Source organism: Ctenocephalides felis, unplaced genomic scaffold, assembly GCF_003426905.1.
Source record: "Ctenocephalides felis isolate EL2017-DRISC unplaced genomic scaffold, ASM342690v1 CF-g0.4_SCAFFOLD_03572, whole genome shotgun sequence".
Classification (NCBI taxonomy): domain Eukaryota; kingdom Metazoa; phylum Arthropoda; class Insecta; order Siphonaptera; family Pulicidae; genus Ctenocephalides; species Ctenocephalides felis.
Window position 1 is genome coordinate 24,138,967 of NW_020539726.1, and position 23,586 is coordinate 24,162,552.

Consider the following 23,586-nt stretch of genomic DNA (forward strand, 5'->3'; position numbering starts at 1 on the left):
TTTTAAATTTCAAAATCATTTAGTAAAATGAGTTTATTAATTAATCTTTGAACACATGATGTGGGTTGGTCTGCTTGGCTTTGGGCAAGATAAATTTGCATATTTTCACGAAGCCATTCTTTGTTTTACATGTGTGCATTACAACTAGTATTAAACCTAAAAAAAGTTTCAAATCTTTGCAGAATTTGATCTCATACAATAATGCGTTTAATTCGTGTGCATTACAAAGTAGATAAATAGAATTGAATTATTTTTACCCTTTATTAGGAAAGTATTTTATATTATATAGATATTACATTTTTATGAAACCAAAGATTAGTAAAGAAATTGATATATAGTATATATACATCTCTCATCTCCACGCGTGTATAAATATATGTATATATATATATATATTATATATAATATATTATATAATATATATATATATATATATATATATAATATATTATATAATATATATATATATATATATATATATATATATATATATATAAAACTTATTTTATGTATTTTATGTACATGCATGCATTTGTACATGCATATGTACAATAATACACATGTGTATATGCGCATGGTTTAAATTTGGATTATGATGTATATATATATATATATATATATATATATATATTAAAATGTAATAATAGTGTATGCACGTATATTACATTAATTATATATAAATAGTACCAAAGAATGATACCATTTGTGTTGAACATATTCTAGTGCCATTCTGTAGAATTTACTTTTGTGATAATTAACAAATTTATTTTACAAAAGAATTTTCGAATATTTATTTTCTAGTCTTTAATATTTTTGTATTCTACTAAGAGGGTGTAAATATAATGAGTAATCTAATAATAAAATTATTATTCAAACACTTTTTTTTTTTGTTCTTACCCTATATAGATATATATCTGAAGTAATTTGTTCAAGTCACATTTAAGTGATTAAAAGTAATTTATTGTTTCTGCAACCAGGTTGCAAACAAATTTTTAATGGCATTTTTTGTAATTATAAACAAATGAGTTACAATTACGTGGTTGATGAATTAACTAACACATACGTGCGTTTATATATATAAACACACATACAGTACACTCTCGCTAATCCGACACTTTCGCCACCAAATTTTCTGATTTTTTTTCGAAATGTTAACGTTATTTTCAATATCATATTTTAAAATTTATGGCTTTCACTATAATTAGTATTTCGACACCCTTCGGTTTTTAATAGTCAGATAGCGAGAGTCTACTATATAAATGGGCATATGTGTATTTCTATGTATATATAATATAATATAATGTGTGTTTCTTGTTTATAATTACATTTATTTGCTAACTTAAAATGTTAAGTTTATAGGTGAGCAATAGAGAATATAATACTGCTAATAAGATTATACTTTTGTAGCGTTCTACTTAAATTGATTTCATGAATAATTAAATTCTATGTAAACATATATATTTGAAAAAATACTATTTTTTTTCTTTTACAATCAAATCCATTAAAATATGCTCCTACTTTTTTTTGCAATTCAATTCAATTACAATTTTCAATTAATAAACGTATGAATTCTTAAATATTACTTTTTCAACTTTTTTTTTGATTGTATGTGTGTACATATATACATATGCACATCCACACACACACGCATAGAAGCATTAGAGCCCCTGGGAGCAAGGAAATTCGAAAGCATCCATATCAAGGACCACCCTTATATCTACCATCTTATATATATATATATATATATATATATATATATATATATATATATATTAGATGGTAGTCTTGGATTTATAAATATTTTGTAGAGTTTCGAACAAAGAATCCAAAAAACAAATAAACAAGTTTTTTTTACTGTCGACGTTTCGGAAACGTTCCATCTTCAGGACATTTTTCAAGAAACATGATTTTGATCAGATTTAAATAAATAATATATTTAAGAAAAGTAGAAAAAGGTGGATTTTTTATATAATTTTTTTTACTTGGGTGGATTTTTTATTTTCATTACTTTCATTTTGATTATATTGTCATACTTCTGAAATGTTATTTTTCTACAATTTTATTCATTTTATATAATAAATCCTCCTTGTTCTACTTTTCTTAAATATATTGTTTATTTAGATCTTATCAAGATCTTAGATTATTTACTGTCGACGTATTATTAACTGCTATAGCATGTGCACTTTTCAGGCGGAAACTCTAGTCACATCGTTGTATCTAAATACATGAATGCTCCAGCAGTACTAGACTTTCTTCAATTAAAAAGGAAAGGCGTGAACCGTTCTGTTGCTCCCGGAGCCTTTCCATGTCCAGTTTGTGGCAACGTATACAAGTGGAGGAAAAACATGATTTCTCATTTGAAAGTATCACATGATTATTCACGTTTTGGAGGACAATTTTACTGAAAATATTAAATCGAGTTATTTGTTTTATTTTTTAGTATTTAATTTTAATATTTTATTACGCGGCTTTATTTAAGCAAACATTTCTCTATAAAAAGTGTTTTATTCGATATCAAAACATATTTGATACATTTACATATATCATTAGTATGTAAATGAATGTGAATTTTCACATGTGATTAGAACACACCCATGTTTTTAAGAAATAAACGGATTTAAAATTTCCAAGAATTTTTATTGCAACTAAAACGAAAAATAAGTAAATATGTATTAACAGAGTCTAATCGGGCATAACATAATTAAAAAAACATGATTTTTTTTAAACATTTATTTTAAATTCGGCGAATAATCAGTTGTAATTACAACAATGTTTCACAATTATACTGACATAAAATTATCGCAAAGGAGTAAGTGTGCAATATATGTATTATCTGTTAACTTGATTGTAAGTTTACAGATAACACATATATTTACACTTACTCCTTTGTGATCATTTTATGTTAGTATAATTGTCAAACATAGTTACGATTACAAGTTTAATATTAATATCACATAGTGTAGTAGTGCATTACCATATTCTCTTATCGTGGATTATCGATTTTTCTGTTTTAACGTGAATTTAAAATAAAATTTTAAAGGAATTTTGTTTTTTTATTGATGTTGTGCCCGATTATATATATAATATAATAAAAATAATATATATATATATATATATATATATATATATATTAGGGTGGTCCTCAATATGGACATTTTCGAAATTCCTTGTTCCCAAGAACTCAAATGGTTCCAAATTGATAAAAAGCAATTTTCTAAAAGTTTTAGCTCGTAATATGAACTTTTAGATAGAGCGCAATTCAATCAAACTTCGTATGGAAATAGCATGGAAAAATTTTTGAAAATTAACAAAATTTTTTTTTAGGTATAACTTAGCGACAAATGAATTAAAAGTCAAAATTCGTGTCATTTTTTGTTGAAAATTCGACGCTCTGCAAAATTTTTGAAATTTTTTTCGTGCTATTTTCATATAAAACTTTGATTGATTGATTGAATTGAATCTGAAAGACAATATTAAGAGCTAAAACTTTCAGAGAATTGTTTTTTATCAATTTGGAACCATTTGAGCCCTTGGGAGCAAGGAAATTCGAAAATGTCCATATTAAGGACCACCCTATATATATATATATATATATATATATATATATAATTTTTAAAACAGTTCACTATTTGTTTAAAGTTACTATGCGTCAATAAAAGCATGGCCAGAATATGCATCTTATAATTCATTGTACATGTGTAAATATCACCAAAGAGCAATTGTGCACCACCACATTTTTCTCAAAATCATTACAAAAAACCCATTGGTAATGCTGTGAAGGTATATGGTTTGCCATCATCAAGAGTCTTGAAAAAGACCTTAATTCAATATTTATCCTGCTTCCTGCAGGTAATATCTCGCACTTGATGGCTTTGGCGTTGCGTAATGGCAGTGTCATTGTCAATTCTGCGGCTGGTCAGCATGCTTCAATAGAGAAACCTTTTTGTTGTCCACGATGTTCAAAGCGATATCAATATCTAACCACCCTTAAGAGGCATCTTCGCCATGAATGCGGCGTCGAGAAGCGATTTCCTTGCGCCCATTGCGAGTACAGGGCTCGCAGAAGTGATCTCCTGCTGCAGCACGTTAGGCATAAACACAGCCGCATTGCTGAGCTAAGTTGATAAGAACATGGTTTTGTATTTCAAAAGTTTTTTTAAGATAATTTATATCCATATAACCGTTGGGTTCTTTCCTCCGAGGCCAAATTGTCCAAACTGGCGAATACTAAGTCATATAGGTCATGCGCATTCGCAGACTGATCCAAACGGTTGAAACCATCAGTTTTGATCAGTTTTCGCCAGTTTGGGCTCAGGGGGAACCAACCCATTAATATTACAACGAAGAAAACTATACAATATTCAACTTGCCATGGTAAGTTATTACGCTTAAATTTATGCGTTTATCAATGATTCATTCAATAAATGATTTTGTATATGATAGCTTATTGTTCGGCAAGTTCGAAAATACTTATAAAGCTTAAGCGAAACTCTTAAGTGTAGGTATGTTGGGTTTCAATATCCACAATTTTGTAGATTTTAATATATGCATTCCTGCCATTTTCTCAATACTAATACACAAAGACAAGATTATGTCTTGAGAATAAATACAGTAAAATCTCGCTAATCCGGCAGTTCGGTAGACCCACACCTCCAATAATTCGACTTCCTCAGCCACCGAAGCCTAATATTTATTCTATTATTATATTAGTTTATTATGCAGAGTTTTTCCCGCTATTTCAAATATCATATTTTAAAAATTAATTCGAATATATTATAGTATACCTCGTGTGGACGAGGTCGCGAGTTCAAGCCCCCCCACTCTGGCAACCAGATAATAAGCGATGCCAATTTTCACTTGAAAATATAGATCAAAAATAGGTTTCTAATTGAAAATAAGCCCATATTGGGCACTGCGGTGTGAAATGGCAATGTAAAATCTCTCACACTATTCTTTCCTGAATCGAGATGGCCCACGAACCTGCTCTAGGGCAGGTAGAACCCATTACTATTGTCATTATAGTATAATTGATTGATTGTATTAATATCAATCAGATAGGTGTGCAATAAATGTTTATATAGTTTTATTATCGTCCAGTTATCCGAACATTCCGGTATACCAGCTCACCCTGGTTTTTAATAGCGCCGAATTAGTGAGATTCCATTGTAGATTTATTTTATGTGTATTATACTAAACATTTTTACAAACATAGTCATTTAATATATAGCTCCTTTTTAATCATGACAATTTTTTAACATTAATATAAATTCATCACTATAAGCTAGGAAAATTTAAACTAATTTAATTATAAATATTAAAGTATTTTTTACTTACTGATTTTTATTGTAAAAATATTCTAGATTTATATAATTGTAAATAAAATATTTTTTAGCATATTATTAACTAGTCATAAAGTTTAATGTATTTTTAGTAACCAAAGATGTAGGCATTTTGCAATTGCAGGGTGACCAAAGATCATGATAATGATAGTGGATGTGATTTGTACCATTGTTTAGCTGAACGTAAAAGAAAGTACAAGTAGAATATTTAAGAAGTGCCTTATGAACTCATGCTAATTTTTTAAAGTAATATAAAACTAATCCAACAATTATATTTTATTTATGTCTAAATATTTGCAATTAACCACTAACTTCACAAATTATTCATTGCAATTTTAAGTTGTGGATTTAATATATATAAGTTATGGCAGTGCGATAATTTTAAAGCATCACACTATCTTATACACTAATGTTATTATCTTTTGTATTTATGATGTGTGTTTTAATATATTTCGTTAAAATATCCGTATATCTATTTTTCACTTCAATTAGTTCGAGCAAAGCCTAAATTTAATATCTTACTATTATTAACATTAAATACCCAATTGTATTTTTACCGTGCAATTTTTTCCTCCAGTTATTGACAAATAGGTAATCCAAATTTCAGGTTTTAAAAATTCTTTTCCGCTGGAAAATTTACCGCGTTATCGACAGTGCTGGCCCACTACAAAATTGATCACTCAAAATTTCAAGCAGAAACTGAGCAGGCCCAATCCTCCTGGCGAGCACCCATGTCCTCGTTGCGGAAAATCTTATCGCTACAGGCCAAATATGCTGAGCCATTTGAAGAACGAATGCGGAGTCGAACCACAATTCCAGTGTCCTTATTGTCCACGTCGAAGCAAACTTAAAGGAAATTTGAGGAAACATATACAAATGCAACATAAAGATGCTTATAATTACACAGTGATTTAAAATAATTTTTATCGAATGTATGAATTGTATTGAAGTTCTTGAAATTGTGTGAATTGTTTCAATGTGTAATAATTATTTTTACGTAGTAAAAATTATTTTTCATAATTGCTTTTTAACTTTTATTATTTCTGTCTTCTGGCTCGGCTTAAATTTATAGATTGAAATGTATCATTACCCTTATGCTTTTCCCTATTTATGAATGCTATTATTATTGTAAAACACATATAAATTTACATATTTTATACAAAAACCCATGTGACCCAGAACTCATCGTGAAGCCGAAACGAGGTGACGGTATTAATCATACCTGTCATGAAAAAATCGGAAAAAAATTCTTACGAATTTTTAAACTTACGCTTTTAAATGCAACATAGAGCTTTAATGAAAATGTGACCATTATCGGTAATTGTGGTTAATTTTTATTAGTTCTGTTCATTTAAGCTTTGAATCCGTGTATGCAAATAACATTTGTAGAATCAACAATAAAAAATTATGACAAAATTGCCCCAAGTTTTCAAAAATTAAGTATTAGTCAACTTTGAGAGGCCCTTCTTCAAATTTTCAAAAATGTCCAACTTTATGTGACCCTTATTTAAACAAAATACACTAATGTGTTTCATCAAATATTCAAAACATTTTATTATGAAACTAGCAAGTGTTTCACCATTATATAATCCTGATTAAATGCGCCAACTTTTAATTAAACTTTTCAACACAATTCAGTGCATTTTTTTTTAAAGGAGGCTCTCTCAAAATTGACCTAATTTGAAAATTTTAAATTCATAGTTCAACAAAAAGTCTTGAAGCAGTTGTGTCATTATTTATGATTGTGGTCCTAGAAATTTCATTCATTAATACGGATCCAAAGATTAAATTAATAAAAATCAACCGCAATAGTTGAAAAATTGTCACATTATCGCAAAAGTAATCTAGGATGCACTTGAAATATTATGATTTATACTATCAACCTCTTTCGGCATGACGTTGAGTTCTGGGTCTTCCTGTATATGTGTACAATAAAATTTGATTTTTATAAATTTCATAGGTTTTATTTTTAATGAAAATTCAAATTACAGATAAAATGTTTTCAATAAAAAATGTTTTTATTAAATACTTATATAAATATTACATAGTTATTCAAATTAACAATAACGGTAAACAATTACGGGATGCCGATGGTGATGATAGCTTTGTATTATATTAATGTAATATAAATTTATATCGTATTTCTAATGCATTTTCGGTCGATTTACTTTTCATAAATATTATATTGATTGCCATTCGCAGATAGAATCAATGAGGATACTCGATTTCTGGAAGGAAGTTACAATCCCACATCAAATTCTTATGAGTGTGCCTGCGGAGCTCATTACAAGCATGCTCGCAGAATGCGATATCATTGGCGTCATGATTGTGGACATATTTTCGTTTGCTTGTGCGGAAATCGTACTGATAGAAAAAATAAATTAATTTATCATATTAAGACCAGACACCCGGATAGAGTGGACGATTATCTTAAATGTGCAACTGTCCTTCCTCCAAGTGTACAGTGAAAATATTAGATAATCCAGGATTGATAATCTATTTATAACCTCACCCCTAGTAATATACGATGAAAAATCAAGAAATGCCTCCAACAAGGACCAAAAAGAGGAGAAGTCGTCTGATAGCGATGAGGGGCCAGTTGATAGAAACCCTCCACCGTCTAAAAAATCGAAAACCCCCTAATCAAATAAAGAAGAATCATAATCAGATACTTGGACACTTGAAAAATTAAGAAAAGTGTCGATGTCGAAGTGTCGGAAAGTAATGGTTGATATAAAAGAGCATTATCTTGATGCGTCAGGTGGTATTAAGTCTGGGAAAAAGGGGATATCACTCTCGGCCACACAATTTAACAAACTCGCTGATCTAATTCCAGAAATAAAAGAAAAACTAAAAAATATTTTTTGTTTTTTGAAATTGTCTGAAGTTCCATTATTTTAATAAAATAATATAACCATAAAAAATAATTCCGATCATTTGACTGATATCGTTATTATATTTTATAACAGAAGAAGTGTTTTAGTCGGACACCCAACAATTCGGAATGTCCTTTAGTCCGGTATTTTTTTAGAAAATTTTATTTTTTTCAAAAATGTGTCTTTCTAGTATACAAAAAGCTTTTAGAACGTTTTCGAGGAATCACTCGGAAGGACTCGCTATTGTTCGGTAATCGTTGTGTTTAAATTCATGAACGAAGTACGTTCTACGAAATGCATAGCACCTACTTCCTACGAAGGATTCGGTCGTGTTTTAAGTTAGACTACTGAATACAGCGGCACATTACACATATTTCAGTAGATATAACCACCTAACTGTGCAGTGACCATGATCCCAAACTTTATTCTTGGTTTTCGAAAGGACACGAGAACATGTAACGCTAACTCTTAATCAGAAATTCGAAATCATTCTTTTTTTTGTGTAAGGATTAATAAAGTCTTTTGTTATTATTTGAAGTGAAACTTTTTTAGGCGCGACTACGGTGTAAATCCGGACAAATGCAACGGAAGTCCGTTACGGCGGAACTGTTCGTCATTCGCTCTCGATGAGATCATTTCTATACGGGTCGATTGTGATTAGTCGTCGTGTATGTGAATAGAGATCTCCCGTTGTATGCGTACCGATATCAACAAGCAAATCGGAATAGATAAACATTTTAAAGTTACATCCTAGTACAAATCTTGATTTAATGAAAAATGCCTGAATCAGAAGAATATTTTACCCTGTTCCTTGAAAATAATAAAACAAATTAAAGATTTGTCCCGTGCACTATACGTAAGTTTATTGATGTGAAATTATTTTTATATTCTTTCCATTATATATATTATAATAAATGTAAAATAAGCATTATTGTTTGTATTCCAACTGATTTTGTGATTTAGTGATTAACTTAATTGTTTTCATAATTACCGCCCGATAGTTAGGAATTTTCGATAGTCCGATACAGAGGTCGGTCCCGAGCAATTCGGACTAAAGGACTTTTACTGTATTTATTTTAATATATTTTTATAAGGACGTAAGTAATAATATCTTGTACTGTAATTCATAGATTAAAAAGTTCAACTCAATTATGACACGAAGTGATATAGTATTATTCTTCTATTTACCTTTAGCTTAGTTTTAAAAATAAATTATTTATATAATCATTCCACTCCTTGCTAATAAATTTAACATAATTTTTAATAATAAAAATAAAGTATATGCTAACAATATTGTCTTTTATTCTACAAACCTTAGGAAAAATTTATGTCATTATAATCATTCAGCAAAATCATGGTAGAAGCTTCGTGGGAGTCATGTTTTCCAAATTTTTTTTCACATTTGTGTCAATAATTTTATTCAGCAAACTCGTGCGTTAATCAAAACTGTGTGTCGTAATATTAATACCATTTTGTTCCACAATCTTCATACACAATGGGCATGAAAAACAATTTAAGATTTTTGGTATGAAGCTTGCAAAAAATCATATAATTTTGTTATGAAACTTTATAACATATATCTCATATTTGGGTATATCTTGCTTGTATTTCAGAACGGGCTCACATCACGGCGACCTTTGGGTGTTTTAACCTGGGACTTGAAGACTGGAAAGCGATTCAACAGTCATACTCACCTTTGCAAAAACTTAGAAAACCGGTGTCGAAAAATGCGGTTCTCAAACTGTACAATCCAATTCTCGGCTTGTTCGTTTGCATGTGTGGTTTTCGATATAAGATGTCTTCTGATTTGCTGTATCATCAACGATATGAATGCGGTAGAGCATTTTTATGCCCATGTGGAAAAAGGAACAGCCGCATTTGCAATATGAAAAATCATGTTAGGCTTTTCCATCCCGAACAAGCTGATGAGATTATACGACAATCAATGGCTCATCCTATTGATGTAAAAGATTGTAAACCTATGATTGATAATAATGGCACTGATAAGAGCGAAAATATCGAATCTATACCACCTCCTCCTCCTCCTCCTCCACAGAATTTCTAAGTGCAATTCTAAATTTATGTGGAAATCAATTTAATATATGTGCTATTGCATTTGGTTCACTGTAATCTCATGCCAATTTACCTCAGAAATATTTAAAGAGAACGATGAAATTTTATTTGTACTAATAAATTACAGCATTGCTAATAATTATGATATATTTTAAGCAATGATGTTAGTCAATTTTTTAAATCGCACTGCGCAAGTTAAATATGCACATGTGATTTAAAGATGCTATATGTTATTAAGTTATTATTTAAAAAAAAAAAATCATATTTTTACCGAATTCATTTTAAAGTAAAACGAGCAACAATAATACAATTTCTAATAAAACTATGTATACAATCGACATAAAATATTACTAGTGCAATAATGTAAGAAATCGATATTAAATTATTTAAATTATAGTTCTAGTATACTATGAGAGTTATAAAATATTGAAAATAATAATTGAAGCGCTGTTCAATTACTAGAGACATTTTTGTATGACAAGTGATTACAAAATATTTATCAAAATAAATCATTATGCGAGAAATTATTGAAGAAATGATTTTAAAAAGAATTTTTAAGTAGGTAATGTATAAAACGATTATGATTATGAAGAAATGATTTTAAACAGAATTTTTAAGTAGGTAATGTATAAAACAATATTTTTAAAATAACGTGCGCACTATTTCATAGTTTTTATATATAAATTATGACTAAAATTGAACAATTTGTGTAGATTATACTATTTATACGGTTCTTGCTATTGCAAAATCAATTTTATATTGTAGAAGTAAGTAGAATAAATGTTTGATGTGTAACCCGTTTATTGAAAAACCACATGTTCAGCTTTTAGTTAGTTTCAAAATTTTAGAAAAATGTAAATTTATATTACATATTGAATAAAGATAATCAAAATTTCTGTCATGATTTAATTACAAATATATTTTCTGGCGTAGTATTTTTATTATTTATTTGTGTTTTTAGTATCTAATGTAGGTTTCATAGGTAATCATGCTTACAAATTGCACTGCCATGCAGAATTCATGTTATTTCTACGCACTTTTCTAATTTTACATATTGTTTTATTCGCACGAGATCTGAAGAGGATTAACTCAAAAATTTATATATCTAATTTACGAGTAACATGGATTCCTACTTACTAATTTACAAACTAATGAAACATTTTGAAACAAATAAAAAAAACCTTTTTGAGTTAAACTTCTTTAAATTTAAGTGCTGGATGACCTATGGTATAAGGTTGGTTATTGTATTGATTTTCAGAACTATCACTGAACATATTGAACAATTTGTAGAAAGTAGTATTGGCGATGCTTAGGGAACTTATTAAAAAAAATGATTATTATTTTAATTATAAACGTGCATGCAAACGGAATAAGATGCCACATCCGTTTTTAAATAAAGTATCTGATTTTACGTACATGTTTGTATAAGAAAAGTTCAAACTGGGAAAAGCATAGTCTTGATAATTTTGTTTGAATGCTTTTTTCTTGAAGAATGAATCAGTCGTTTGAATGATGTTTTAGGACCAGATGACTTTATTTATCTAAAATAGAAGCTTTTTGATCCGCAAAAGCGACCAAAAAGTTTAATTCAATTTATAGAGAAAAACTAACAGCAGGTGAATCAGACTTGGGTTATAATTTTCACTCTTGTCTTAAAAACTTACCTTGTATGTATATTGTATGTGGCATCAACATCTTATTTAATTTAGGTACCTGTTTTCTATTTAATTTTCTAAATATCCTTAGTACTTTGTTTAGTCTTTTGAAATTGTTAGAATAATAATAATGCATTTTTTGTTTTTTGTTATTTCTAGAAATGCTATCGTTTGTCCGTATACCGCCTGCTTATATCATGCGAACCGATTTTGGCTTAAAAGTTGAAGACTGTCTTGGGTTATTTATCTGTAAAAGATGTGGCCTCACTTATAAGGATTCTCAACATCTGGATCATCATTTGCAGAACGAATGTGGAACTTTGTCCCTGTTCATTTGTCCATGTACCAAAACGTTTAAGAAAAAAGAGTCATATGAAAAGCATCTTCGGGAAAATAGAATGTGTTCGTTTTTGCTAAAGCTGAAAGACAAAAGCAAGAATGCAAAGCAAGCTAAATAGAACGCACCTTAGTTAGTTTATGCTTAAAATAAGTAACGTAAAATAAACTTGATTTGTTTTTATAATAGTTTTGAAATAAATAAACGGAAGTGTTATACTTGTTCCATTTTTCTAATTTTGTTTCCAGGAGTAGTTTTAAACATTATAAATAAAAATCAAGCTATCGATATGGTTTATCATATTTTGCTTATTTAACAATATTTATTTCTAAAAAATTGAGGATTGTAACTAATTTCTAAATAAGTTCAAAATAAATCTAGTTTTCTGATATGGATTCTCAAGATATGTAATTTGTATCTTACCACATTTTTTTCTCAATAATTCCATAGTCAGATATTTTATTATTTTATAAGACTATTGCTCTAAAAACAGTATAATGAAGTTTATAAAATTTATATTTAATAATAAAGTTGCTCTACAGCAAACAAATAATTTCGCAGGAAGTTAATTTCTCACTGACCAGATTTCAACGTTTCTTTGCAGGACGTAGGACTGTATGCAGAAGCGCAATATCAGGACCTGATTTAAAAATTATTTATTGGAACAATTTTAGAAACTTTTATCAAAACTGTTCGTTTGTAAATGATTTTTTTTGTTAAAAATGCTCTAGTACTCTGTACCATGCATGATAAGAATGTGGACGTAAAATTTATATGCCAGTTTGGAAAAATATACAATCTGGTGTGCAATCTTCAATTTCATATTCGATCGAAGCATAAGCAGTAATCAAATAGAATCAAAGTAATTAGATGAATTTGAGCGTTAAAACACATATTTATAAATAATATATATGTTAAAGTAATTATAATAAATAATTATTCACATAGAAACGTGCGAGTTTTTAAAAGTATTGTAAAGCTGTATGCCCTTATGACTTACATAAGTGGCACTAAATTATGCGTTCATGGATTTTATAATTTATTTTAATGTAATGAATTTGTACTATTCTAGATATTTATTGTGCTGGAATGAGGGTAATTTAAAGGGATTTAGGCATCACATTTTAGTAGCTGAATGCTGAAATTTCACGAATTTGTGACAAATATGTGAATATTTGTGTACAAAAGGAAAAGTCGTTTGGATGCAAATTTTCATAATTCTATTTGACGATCTTATAAATTTAAATTAATTATTATAAATTTTCACCATATATTCAAAAAATATGTTTGGATGATATTTATGCATCTTGATTTTCACATTGTTTTATTTTTATTATAGAATTTGTGGAGCAGAAATTTGTGGTTTATAATATAAAAACAGATAATTGAGAAATTGGATTTTTAGAAAATTGATACGATAAATAACGAGAAGTTCAGGAGTAATTTTTAATTTATCTTACTATTTTGTGATACATTTGTTCTTGGATTTTCATTAAAATTTAATTTTATTGGCTACCTGCATTGCAACAGCATTGAAAAGATCCAATTCAAAGCAGTAAAAGAATTCTTTAATAAAAGTATAAAATTAAACAGTTTATCAGCTTTTTCAGATGTTTTTTGCATTTTACTACATGGAGTTTGCAGTTATGCATTATTGTATGGTTGTATAATATTAATCATTATATGTACGGATTCATATAACATTTTATTTATTTTGTTCTAACACGTTTTAGAGAAATTACTTCCTTAACCGTATTTCATTGTTATTTGTGTTAGTTAATCATTTGTTCACTTTTTTGCTACTATAAGTAACTGTATATTTTTGTAATTATTTGTTTCAGCTTTCTTTCACTATGATGAACAATCGCAAGAAAACAGTCAAATGAAGGATTATGAAGTGTCACAATTGGGATATTATCCTGGTCCATATTTCTGTAAAACATGTGGTGTAAAATATTCACTTTATCGTAATCTAGTGTACCATACACGAAATGAATGTGGTCGCTCTTACTTATGTATTTGCGGAACTAAATGTAAAAGAAAACGTTCAATGATTCATCATATGAAAAAACAACATCCAAATGAAACACATCGGCACAATTCCATGTACACCTTAGTAGAAGAGACGTTGATGAATTAGTTATCTAGCATTTGGAGATATAAAAAAAAATAGGAATTGTAGACATATTCGGATTATCAGCATTGTTAATAAATGCAAGGAAGATTTGAAATATGTACAATAGACACTTATTAATAAATATTGGGTTTTGCTAAAAACGTTTGATTTTTTCTATTCGTCACAAATGTGGGCAGTTGGTTTTATTAAACGAGTCACAAGTTTCAAATACCTATATGTATTGGATAATTTCATATTTTTTGAAAATACTTTTTTGTATTTTTTATTTTTCATCAGCTTATGTGTACTCATTACTAGAATACAATTTTGAATATTTTTAAAGTTGAAATTTCCAAACGAATATTTGGCTTTGAACCAACCTCAAAGCCAGTTATAATTTTAAGTCTTTAAAAATGGCTTAAAGGGCAATGCTGTATTTTCTACATAGTATTGTACTTATTACTATTAGAAAGGGTTCACTAGTAGGCTAAAGCGATTGGACCTGAATCAGAGATTCCGGGTTCGATCCCGCTTCGTCAAGCAATAGTGACATCAGTTTTTATTTGTTTCCAAGTGAGTCTTCATCTGCCTATTACAGAAATTTTAATAATAAAATTTATCACACAGAGATGAGTCAACTGTTTGGGTTGCCATATGTAAAACCGACGTAGTATTAAGTCAATTCAGCCAAATAGCTTATAGTACTCTTAAGTTCTGGTTTCTTTTCAAAAACAATAAAAAATATTAAAAATATTTCTTTTATAATGTCATCAGAAGGTATGGCTAACCTCCGGGTTGTCTTCTACAAATACTAGGTTATTACCATAGATTATAGAACATTGCTGATTGCTGTTCCAATAATAATAATAAATGACACTATATTTAATATTTTTGTCTGATATTAATAATAATAATATAATAAATAAAAGAATTCTTACATATGTTATAAGTTTTGCGCACCTTTAGAGGATTTTTTCTGATTTTTATTTTCTTGTTACATATTCCAGTGTTGTTTCTTTTATAATATCATCAGAAGGTATGGCCAACCTCCGGGTTGTCTTCTACAAACACTAGGTTATTACCATAGATTATAGAACATTGCTGATTGCTGTTCCAATAATAATAATAAATGACACTATATTAAATATTTTTGTCTGATATTAATAATAATAATATAATAAACAAAAGAATTCTTACATATGTTATAAGTTTTGCGCGCCTTTAGAGGATTTTCTCTGATTTTTATTTTCTTGTTACATATTCCAGTGTTGTTTCAACCCGACAAATCATGCCACGGATTTTATAACTCGCCCGACTACAAAAAAGGAACTCAACCATTTTTTTGCAATAGTTGTGGGTTAAAATTTTCTCAAAAAGCAAGTCTAGTTTTTCACATTCGTCACGAGTGTGGACGCTATCATGTCTGCATATGTGGTGCCAAAATTAAGAGAAAACGTGACCTCATGCAACATATGAGGACAAAACATCCCGAAAAAGAAACTTTCTTCGATACGATGTATACGGTTGAAAATGGATTTTTATTGAAATAAAAGAGGATTGTTATGTGCTAAATTAGATTTTTAATGATACTTTAATACTTAATTCAATCATATGTTACAAAAAGCATTTAATGTGATTCAAATGAATTTTTAATACAATATAAATAAAAAGAACTTTTATATTTTGTGGATTTTATTCAACATTATGCACTTTGGTAAAACGTTATTATGAAATATTAAATGAATGAGAATGATTGATTTCAAAATATATATGTTGATCGTGCATATTTTGCATTTTCAGTTATAAGATTAAAAAAAAGAATATAAATCATTTTTGAAATTAAATATTTTATATTCTCATTTCTTGAATTTTTTTTTTATTTTGAACAAAATTTTAAGACTTTTTTAAAACTTGTTTAATATTATTCTTCACTAAATAACATATTGCATCAATTTTTTCTGAAAATCGTTGAATTAAAATTTTCAGGTTATCTTAAGGGAATATCAGAAATCTGAAAAATCGTGATTAAAAATCAAATTGTTTTTTTAAATTTTGAACAATATATATTTTTTAAAATAGTTTTATATTGTCATTTGCAAAATAACATATTGCTCTTATTTTTTCCGAAAAATATTAACCCTTCCCACTCGGAATCCGCCGCTCCGCAAGCAAAATTCATATAAATCTCGGAATTCACGAATGGAAAGAGTTAATTTTAAATTTTCAGTCTATATTAATGCCGAATGCCAAAAATGTGAAAAATCGCAATTAAAAACCAGATTTTTTAAATTTTATTTTGAACAAATTTGTAAGGCGTTTTTTAAAATAGTTTTATATTATTCTTTACTAAATGGCATACTGCTCTTATTCTCTTCAAAAATCGTTAATAATTTCTGGCAAATGCCAAAGATCTGGAAAATCGTAATTGGAAATCAAATTAATTATTTTTTTTTATTTCGAACAAAATTTCAAGACTTTTTTATATTATTCTTTACTAAATAACAGATTGCCCTTAGTCTTTTTCCAAAGATTAATTTTTGCTGAGTGTATAAAAAATGTTATTAGAAATCAAATTAATTAAGAAGCATATCTTAGGTTAACTTAATCAATATCTACATACTTATGAAACTCAATAATTTGCTATGAAACATTAATTAAACTGTGTGGCTTGAACCAATTTAATTACTGACAATTAAATCATTGAATTATATATATATATATATATATATATATATATATCAGTATTATATATATATATATATATATATATATATATATATATATATATATATTTATATATATATATATATATATATATATATAATCAGTATTTAATTTGATACATAAAGTATCAAATAATCTATTTCAGTACGAACAGTGTTTCACAGAATAATTCGTTCATTTCTAAATTTGTAGATATTTTTAGTGTATATCAATAAATGTAATTTACTTAAAATATGCTAATTATCTGGGTACAATCTTAATTTTATTATATTATTTTTTTTATCTTAATTTGAATTTTACCTCTCCTGACATGTACGTTTTGTTATTTTCTTTTAGTTTTCGTCCAAACCAACAAGTCGATTTTTGGAACTAATTATTTGGACAATTATCATAATAAACAGCATGATGGAAAATGTGCTTATTTCTGCAGTGTTTGTGGGTTAAAGTTTCTTCAAAAACGTAACTTAACATATCATATTCGACATGAATGTGGACGTTATCAAGTTTGCGTATGTGGATTGAAGTTCAGAAGAAGATGTGCACTTTTGCAACACATAAAATATAAACATCCTAAAGAAGAACAATTGTATAGACAGATGTATACTGTTGAAAATGAAAATTTATTGATGGAATAATTTTCAGTTGTTGTTTGATTTTTGGATCTATACGATGCATACAAAATATCAATTAGTAGCTTAAGGTATTGAAATATATGACTACAAAGTACTTTAAAATTTTGTAAAGTAAAGTAAGCCGATGATGAACTTTACTTTGAGTTATGTTTTCAATACAAGTATTGAAGTACAAGTATTGTCACGGATTTTTCATATGAAAAATAATTTTATCTTGGCCAATAGAAAAAGTTTTGAGGTGACGATATTGCTAAAATGCAGACTTTTGATTACTTCAATTTTGATTACTTCAAACTATTAAAATTTAAATCAATGTTTTCGAAACAGATCTTACTTTAAGTTTAATTAAAATATAATAAAAATTCTTCTACTGAAATTATTTGCTTAAACTTTTTGGATTAGTTCCAACAGGAAATAAAGATATAATTTTGAAGATACTAAAGAAATATTTCCGAAAAAAATTTAAAATATGCTTATATATAATGAAAAGTATATTCTTTACTCACTGAAGTGAAAAGTTAATATTAATAAAAGTGGATACGAAACTTAAGTTATCATTTAGATTTAAAAATAATTAGCAGAAGGTGTACAGATAAAAATATATAATTATTGAAAAATAAAATTCTACTTCACCATTTTGTTGTAAATTATTTTTTCTTAAAATACTATAATTGATCTTAATTAATGATTTCATAGAGACATTTTTTGAGAATTTTTGGCTTTAATTAGATCGCACTGGATCACACCCACGCATTAATATTTATAAGTACTGATTTCTATTTTTTTATTTCTATAATTTATAATTTCTGATATTATAGACTAGTGATTATAGTAAGTTCATATCGGAATTCAAGATACCTAGCTTCTGAGTTTCTAAATACTTGTATGAGTGTACCTACCATATGTAGGTTTTGAGACAACTTTTAGGTTCAATATATAAGTATTTACAGACTTACAGCTAAGTATTTCGAATTCCGCGATTTTTACCTAATTTGAGCTTAAATGACTGGACTATATATATATTAGGGTGGTCCTTAATATGGACATTTCCGAATTTCCTTGCTACCAAGGGCTCAAATGCTAAAAACAATTTTCTGAAAGTTTTAGCTCTTAATATAAACTTTTAGATAGTGCGCAATTCAATCAAACTTCGTATGGACATAGAAAAATTTTGAAAATTAAAAAAAAAATTGTTTAGGTATAACTTGGCGACAAATGAATTAAAAGTGAAAATTCGTGTCATTTTTTATTGAAAATTCGACGCCCTGCAAAATTTTAAATTTTTTTTTATGCTATTTTCATACAAAACTTTGATTGAATTGCCCTCTATCTAAAAGACAATATTAAGAGCTAAAACTTTCAGAGAATTGTTTTCTATCAATTCGGAACCATTTGAGCCTTTGGGAGCAAGGAAATTCGAAAAGTCCATATGAATGGTGTAATTTGCTTAATTATTGACTATAACTTATCTAAAGAATATAACATTGATAATTATGTTAGTAATTATGTCAGCTTTTAAGGCTAAAATTTATTTGTAAAATTAATTTCACAACCTCAATTATATTTCTTTCAACTTTACTATTACGTTTATAGCTTAACTTCATGAATATTTGATTTACTATTAGATATTTGAAATGTTTTATAATTTTTTTTTATTTTTCAGAGAGTTACAAAATTGATGCAATTTAACCCTTTCCACTCGCGAATTGCAGAATTAATATGTATTTTGCCGGCATACGAGTGGAAAGGGCTAATAATAAATAACTACAAATTGAACAAGAAAAATACGAAAATTTGTTTTCAGAGTTTAAACTTTTACATAAGTGCTTAGAGAAAAATTATCAGATATATGAGTAGTTTATTCTGACCCATTAGAAACCATCATAGGTGATTTTGGTCTTTATTTTAACCTACTAATGTGTGGTTATTTTTTGAACGCTTATTCTTGACATTATAACTAATCTAATGATTTACTTGTAAAACTATTTTTTAGCTCACTTTAATCCTCGATTACTTCATGATGGTCTACTAAAAATCTTAAAGATCATTTTTAAAGCATGAAAGGTGTGAGAACTTTTCTCTATTTTAACATTTGGATAGAATTTTCAGATATCCAATTATAATTTAATTTTTTCCAGTAACGGATCTTGTAACTTTCGACGATTCTAAGGGCCAGTATGTGTGCAAGTACTGCCAACGACGACATAAGGACTACAGGTGCATGATGTACCATTTGCGCTACGAATGCGGAAGGAAATTTGTCTGTTTGTGTGGAGTCGAATCCACGAAGAAAGGATATCTTGTCAAACATATCAGGACGAAACATTCTGACAATGTGGAGAGTTTTATGTCTTCTTTTACTTGTAGGATGCGATAGGCAAAATTGCTCTGAAATTCACAGCCAAACTAGTAGTGCATCGCATCGTGCCTTAGGCAAATTGCTGGTAGAAAGAACAAATTAGTTTTTTTTGAGAAATTTCATTTTTTTGAGCACTTTTGAAAATGATGAGAACATTTGAATATTTTTTTGAAAAAAAAAAAATCGTTTTTTTTTAATTTTTGAATTTTTTTGAAAGTTTTTCATGAGATTATTTGCTTTTCTATCGCCAAAGGCGATCTTTTTTAACTTTTTTCTGGATATCCAAAACTGCTAGATTTTTGCCTAAAACTAATCAGCACGTTATCTTATCAATGGGAATTGAATAATTCAAATCGGTTCTCATTTCATTGGCCCAGCAACCCCGAAAACATGGACAAAAAATGGTATTCACACAAACATACACACATGCACACACACATACACTCATCATTTGTTTAAGACATGCAGAAAATTTTCAGAACTCTTGCAAACGTTAAGATATGCAAAAAAAAATCAATTCCGATTTTCGGACGATTTCTATAATAAAAAATTGTATCCACACATACATACATCCACGCACACACACACACACAAATATCAATTTTTTCTAAGGCATGCCAAATTGTTCAGAAACCTTTGAAAGGTGAAGATCTGCAGAAAAATATTATTTTCGATTTTCGGACGATCACTATAAATTACACTACAAACAAAACACTAATCCAAAACATTATCTCCATATAGGATGTATGAAATAATGTGGGCGAAGTTCAAATTTCAATATGAAACTCATCTGAAATATTCATAGCTAAATCAATTTATTTAAAGAGCTTGATGTCATACGCCAAGATAATATTTTGGAACACAGTTTTTGTTTAAATATTCAGCTTACTGCTACTAATCGTACTATTCTTACTAGCCAAAGTTTCAGTTTCGTACTTTCCATTTTGTATTTTTACATAAATTTTATTACAAACGAAAATTGTTATTTGTTCTATTTGGGGTGGTCTTTTAAAATATTTTATTAATTTTTTATTTTTGAGTTAATAAAAAGATATTTTACTAGTATTATTGTGACATGCTGAGGTACAGAAAGTGAATACACTCAAAAATATATGTAAATATTAAATGTAAATAAATATTTTATGTAAATATGCATGTATATTTAAATAAAAAATATATGAAAATTTAATAAAGAGATAACAAATTAGTTTAGAAAAATATACAAAAAACAAATATAAATTATATATATTTATATGAATCAATTCTTCTCAAGCGATACGCCAAATACAGTCAAGGATTTACAGATTAATCTTTAATGCTCCAAACGTTTTGACTTCATATTTTATGCCATCATCAGTGGATTTTTGATCTTGCAGTCTTACATCAATATATGTACACATAATTAGCACTAAAATTTATTACAATTGTCATTATTAAAAATATTGTTTTAAAAGTTTTAAAACACAAGATTTTTTACATAAAAATTGTGTCCTCAGAGGCATTTTTTGAAGTGTATGGTAATTATGTGCAAAAAGCACATATATTGATATGAAACTCATATACACTGATAATGACATAAAATAATATTTCGAAAAGTTAAAGATTACCTTATATATATACGTATTTGACATTTTAGGTGATGTTGGTAGAATTTATTCATATATGCTATATATATATATATATATATATATATATATATATATTATCGTGGTCTTTAATATGGATATTTTAGAATTATCTCGCTCCCAGGGCCTCAAATGCTTCCAAATCGATAAATAAAAATCCTCTGAGAGTTTTAGCTCTTAATATTGTCTTTTAGATAGTGAAAGCATGAAATTTAAAAAAAAAATGTTAAACGTGTTCTTTAGATATAATTAAGCGAACAAATGAATGAGTTTTATTCAAAATTCGACTCTTTACAAAACAAATTATAAAGAACCTGTTTTGCAGGTCGAATTTTCAATAAAAGATGACACGAATTTTTACTTTTAATTCATTTGTTGCGAAGTTATACCTAAAAACCATTTTTAAAATTTTCGAAATTTTTTCCTTGCTATTTCCTTACGAAACTTTGTTTGAATTGCGCACTATCTGAAAGTTAATATTAAGAGCTAAAACTTTTAGAGAACTTTTTTCATCAATTTGAAAGCATTTAAGCCTCTGGGAACAATGAAATTCGAAAATGTCCATATTAAGGACCACCCTAATACATATACATATATATATATATATATATATATATTTGCTTGTGTAAATGTAATTAATGTATGTGTATAATGGCGAAAATCTGTAAGATATTGGATATTCATTTTATGTACAAATAAACTTAGCTTTATACTGTTTCGTTACAAATAAATATTTCAATAAAAGTTATATCGTTTCATTGGCCAAGCAACCCAGTTTTAAAATTTTATTTAACCCGATCTTTAGCAATTATTATTTAGTTAGTTTAGTTTAATTTATATAGTTTTTAACCATAATTATAATTAATTACAGGACGACATAGACGCAATGGATTCGTTTCTCAGAAGCACAATACCAAAGTAAAAAAATGTGAAGTCATAACTGGAATGACTTTCAATTCCGCGACAGGAAAATATGTTTGTAACAAATGTCAAGCAAGTTACCGAATTTACCGTCATATTGTTAATCATATAAACAACGAATGTGGGAAAAAACTTGCATATTTGTTGCCAAAATTGATATACCCAAATATTAAATAGAAGAAAGTCTTTTTTTACTAATACTTTTTTGCAACTTTGTTGCGATACAGAGAGATACAGATTTTTTATTTATCAGATGAATTTATATTTACAATTTATGTTTATAAAAACTACTTACGTACTAAAAATTAGTTGCTGATTTGCTTGTGATAAGCTAAGCTGTACACTGCCTTATTGTTTAAATTACAAATAAGATCGAATGAATTGTTATTAATAATTATCACTATAATAGAACAATGGCATTTAATTTAATATAAGGGATATAATCAAATCACTCCAATAAATCAATTATATAGTTTTATTATTTATCCCGTGATTTTACCTTTATTGTCAATTTCTTGTGTTCTACTTTGCAATATACTTTAATATTTATGTCGATATCACATAGACCAAAAATGTTTATAGTCGTAGATCAAGTGCAATTACCATGTATTAAATGGATATTTTAGAATAAATAAATTTAGTTATTTCATAAATGCTTCATAATTCATTATCATTTGTTTTTTGGTGCAAGTAAGTTCTACTTTTACCCAGGGACATCAACTTTATTATATCATATCCTATTTTAGGTGCATCTCAATTTGGACATTTAAGAAATGCTATTGGAGCTCCTGATCAAGGATCTTCTACAGCAGTAATTTTTGATCCAGCTTCAGAACAATACGTTTGCAGTATATGCCAAGCTCGGTATAGAACTCATTTTAAAATGATGTATCATTTACGTTACGAATGTGGATTTTCGTTTGTTTGTC

At 27.8% G+C, this 23,586-nt stretch overlaps 1 protein-coding gene across 5 annotated transcripts in view; it reads left to right on the top strand.

Annotated features, from left to right (window-relative positions):
* The window catches only part of LOC113387746 (longitudinals lacking protein, isoforms A/B/D/L-like), a 207,223-nt gene that overhangs the window by 32,054 nt on the left and 151,583 nt on the right, over nucleotides 1-23,586 (top strand). The window contains exon 6 of one of the 5 annotated variants that reach the window (XM_026625120.1): nucleotides 9,829-10,295. The exons of the other annotated variants lie outside the window; for them this stretch is intronic. Coding sequence (XP_026480905.1) covers nucleotides 9,829-10,280 — 452 coding nt within the window. The 3' untranslated portion in view covers nucleotides 10,281-10,295. Of the gene's footprint in view, nucleotides 1-9,828; nucleotides 10,296-23,586 lie in introns of those variants that run through there. 5 annotated transcript variants of the gene reach the window in all.